Genomic DNA, 3,725 nt, shown 5'->3' on the forward strand with positions numbered 1-3,725 from the left:
AGGGCCCCCAGGGGGTCTAGAAACACCCCTGCCGCTAATGTAAGCTGTTGCCAGATAAAATCCCCTCTTTTCCTCAGGTTGCCAGCAGGTTTTAGTAGTTTTGAAACCCTGCCATTCAGGTGAGACAGTTGTCTGTTCTCCGCTGATGATGTGAAGGCACAGACTGGCGGTGTACCTGCGATGAGGGCGGGCTGCTGGGGGTGGCAGCACAGGGCAGTGACTGCAGTGGGAACATCTACGACCAGATCAGCTTGTTTGGGGTTCAGGCCTCGGCGGTCCAGGTTCCACGTACAGACGCAAGACCTCTCGGTGCTCCAGTCTCCATCGTCAATCCTGCCCACGGGAAACACACACATCTGAACCATGCCACAACAGGACAGGAAACACTTTTCTGTTGATTTCTTCAGTTATTTTATATATCAGGTGAAGCACTAACATACCGACCGTAGGCACAGGCAATAACTGAACCTGTACAACTCCAGGACACACTGGTTACATGAAGACCCCTTTCTACAGCGCTGGGATGTTGAAGGCAATGGAGGCATGAAACCTGCAAACATGGAACTGTGTCACACAAAGAACTCTCCACGAAGAGCTGCTCCAAAATATTCAAACATCCAGTCATCGGGGACAACTACAAACTTTCAGATTCCCCTCTGGCTTATAAAGCTGTCCATCATTGGTCCTCCTCACCAGATTACTGTGGTCTTCCCAGTTCACCTGGAACCCATCGAAGGCGTGACTCCTGGTATTTCTGACCAGCTCCCTGACGACCACGTCCTCAACCCTCTGCAGGAAGTCCTTCAGGCCTGGTGGCTCCGGCTCCTCATGGTTTTGTTGGAAGAGCTGCTCTGTCGCCTGGTACAGTGGGTCCGTCTGCGTGCTGCTGATGGTAGTCGACACAGTCTGGACCTCTGCCTCAGCACTGTGCACAGCTTTGGTCTGGCAGCCTCTCTGAAATACCAGCAAATAGGCCCTTCTACTACTAATCATACTGTCAGCCAATCACAGTTTAGAGTTACACTATTAACCAGATGTTTGGCCACGTGGGGCAGAAATAGAAAACTTCTTCATAGTGAAGAATTTAACTTAACTACAACCCCTACGGATATTACGTTCCATTTCTTTCTATTGGTTTTCCTAAATGTTACACAGTGGACCTTTAAACGGTCTAAAAAGGGAGTTTCAGGTGAATGCTTCAACTGTAGTAACGTTGTTTGCATTATCCGTGAACATGTTATTAATAAGTATTAATGTAAGTCATATTGGCATTAGTCTAAAGCTACCTGTTGTTCTCTTGGGGAAAGAAATGTCAGCTAGCCAACTACTGCTACATTAAGAACAATGCTGTTACAGGAGATCGTTAAGTAACGCACACATTGGGATTAATGCTAACGGAGCTTCAGTTTGCATTGTTGCTGAAACTTACCGAGTCCTGCGCCGACTGCTGAGAGTTCCTCCACAGAGACTTAATACTCACTGAGTCCAGAGCTTCGTCTGTAAACATGCTAATAAAAGTGCTTTGCTGAGGCTAAAGAACGTCTGAATCATTAACATTCAACGTCTTAATTAGCGTTAACTGCATTCACACGGGTTTGACAGCTTGCTCCATCAGTGAGCTAGCTGTTGTGCTAGCATTGACTGTAGCCATTGTTCACCAAGCTAACGTTACCTTGGTTACGGAGAGACTGTGCACAGGCGAGAGAGAAATCCCGTCTTCACTTCCGCTTTTTCTCCAGGATAAACATCCTAGCTTTTCTTTCCGTAGTGTGTCGACGTGGACCCTTTAATCTATTATATTTAACATTAAACAAAAATAACAAAGTTAACATCGCCTGGTTATGTTTCCACCATATGTTACACTATAGTTAATGATATACCTTAGTAATGTCAATAAAATGTATTGTGGACGCATCATCACTTCCTGTAAAGGCCCAGCAGCCGACTGTGGGGTTCAAACGTGCAGCCTGCTCTGTTCAATGATAACATTTCTGCTGGAGAAATAATGCTTCCTGAGAGTAGCTAATATGTTACAAAATGACCCAAAGCTCAGTGCTGCCAATATGGCGAGGCAGGCTCCTTTTCTTTGACCGGTAACTTCATTCATTATCTCTCCTGAATGGCATTGTGATCTTACAGTAGCCCCATTAACCTACTAGCTTTTCTGCACAGCAAACAAGCTGTTGCACACTTTAGTTTATACAGTGAAATCACTGGGAACAAAGCAGCCATGTTCAGGATGAACACCAATACCATCAAAGGTGTCAGCACATTTTATTATTATTAGTATTTACAACTCAATGTTGTTTTCTCTTGTATCAAGTGAATTATTATAAAGAAGTTTTAAGCTTTGTTGCTTACATGTAGTATTTGCAGTGACATTACTGCAAGCATGGAACATCTAATCACGTCAATCAAGTAAAAACCGGATGTGACGAAAAAGAAACTATTTTTGTATCAAGCCTATAGAAAAATGACTTCGCCTCAAGTAACAATAAGCCTGGTTGCAGCTTTCCATTTATCACCTCCGTCCATGTATGTGTGATATGTCTCCACCTGTTGGTGGGAGAACAACATGGCATGTTTTATGTCAAGAGAATGATTGAAGTATGTTCAACCTGATTTGAACGACTTAAAGGAACAGTATATGTAATACATATTGTATTTATTTCTATGCAGAGTGCAAAGTCGGACCAGTGAAGTGGTGACGATCAGCTTTATATGTGTATAATCTGTTTTTACACATCCTCTACCATGCCACTTTTCTAAGTCATTGGTCCTGTTGTGAAGGTCAATTAGATACTTACATAATTAATAATTCTACTTTATTGGTATTGCTCTCATATGCTTCAATTAAAAGTCTTCGACTTTGTGGCTCATATAATCTATCTGCAGTTGTGTAGACCCTAGATGGAAGAGCTACTATACTATGACTCAACAATATAAGTTAATTTGGTGTTTCTGTTAAAAAGTTAAGAGCTCTGCCATGTGTTCATTAAACATCTGTCTCCATTTGGGCCAAACTAGTGCTACAACTTTAGAACAATGGTCCTACACTGGTCCAACAGCAGACTAATCAGAATAACACTTTATATTTATTCATAATAACAGTTGAGCCTCAGTCAGAACCTTGTTCAACTTTCTTCTTTCCTGTACGAGTCACATCTTAAGTTAGCAAAACACTAACTAATCAATTATTAGCTAGGTAGTTAGACGGCAGGTTAGTTAGCATTTTGGTACAAAGCAAAATGCAAGGTAACTAGCTAGCTAAAAGTAAAGCCAAAATATCTCAGTCACCCCCTGGTGGCTGACTGCAGTATAGGTCATAAAGCCCACGGTCTCCATTTTAGCAGATGGGCCAAACTAAAAGTACTAAAAGTACACGTCAAATACATTTTTCCCACAAAGATGATTTCTGTCATTTTAGGTAGTTCTTGTCGCGCTTATTGTATGTTCAAGTGTTAATTTTTCTGATATATTTGAAGCTATAAAAAGGTGTTTCACATCATGATCGCCAGCTGAGCCCTGGTCACATTTGAGTTAACCAGGCGTGTGGGCAGGACTTTAATACCGCAGTGCCAACCCCGATAACTGCTCAGACTCTGGCTCCAAATGGCAGAATATGGCAGAGGCCGTATCTGGGATATTTTGGCTTCATTTTTGTACAGTGGGAGGAAGTGGACACACTCTGTCCATCTTTTACATGTTGTTGGTCTGGACACATA

The 3,725-nt window shown here is 42.6% G+C and overlaps 1 protein-coding gene across 1 annotated transcript in view; it reads right to left on the reverse strand.

The window, feature by feature from the left end:
• dync2i2 (dynein 2 intermediate chain 2) overlaps positions 1-1,662 on the reverse strand; it is a gene marked incomplete in the record, with an annotated part of 4,126 nt that extends 2,464 nt beyond the window's left edge. Inside the window, 4 exon segments of the mRNA XM_035668609.1 lie at positions 176-333; positions 441-550; positions 694-954; positions 1,430-1,662. Coding sequence (XP_035524502.1) covers positions 176-333; positions 441-550; positions 694-954; positions 1,430-1,507 — 607 coding nt within the window.
• Positions 1,663-3,725: the final 2,063 nt, after the last annotated feature.

Source organism: Morone saxatilis, unplaced genomic scaffold, assembly GCF_004916995.1.
Source record: "Morone saxatilis isolate NCDOM2014 unplaced genomic scaffold, NCSU_SB_2.0 Contig21, whole genome shotgun sequence".
NCBI lineage: Eukaryota > Metazoa > Chordata > Actinopteri > Moronidae > Morone > Morone saxatilis.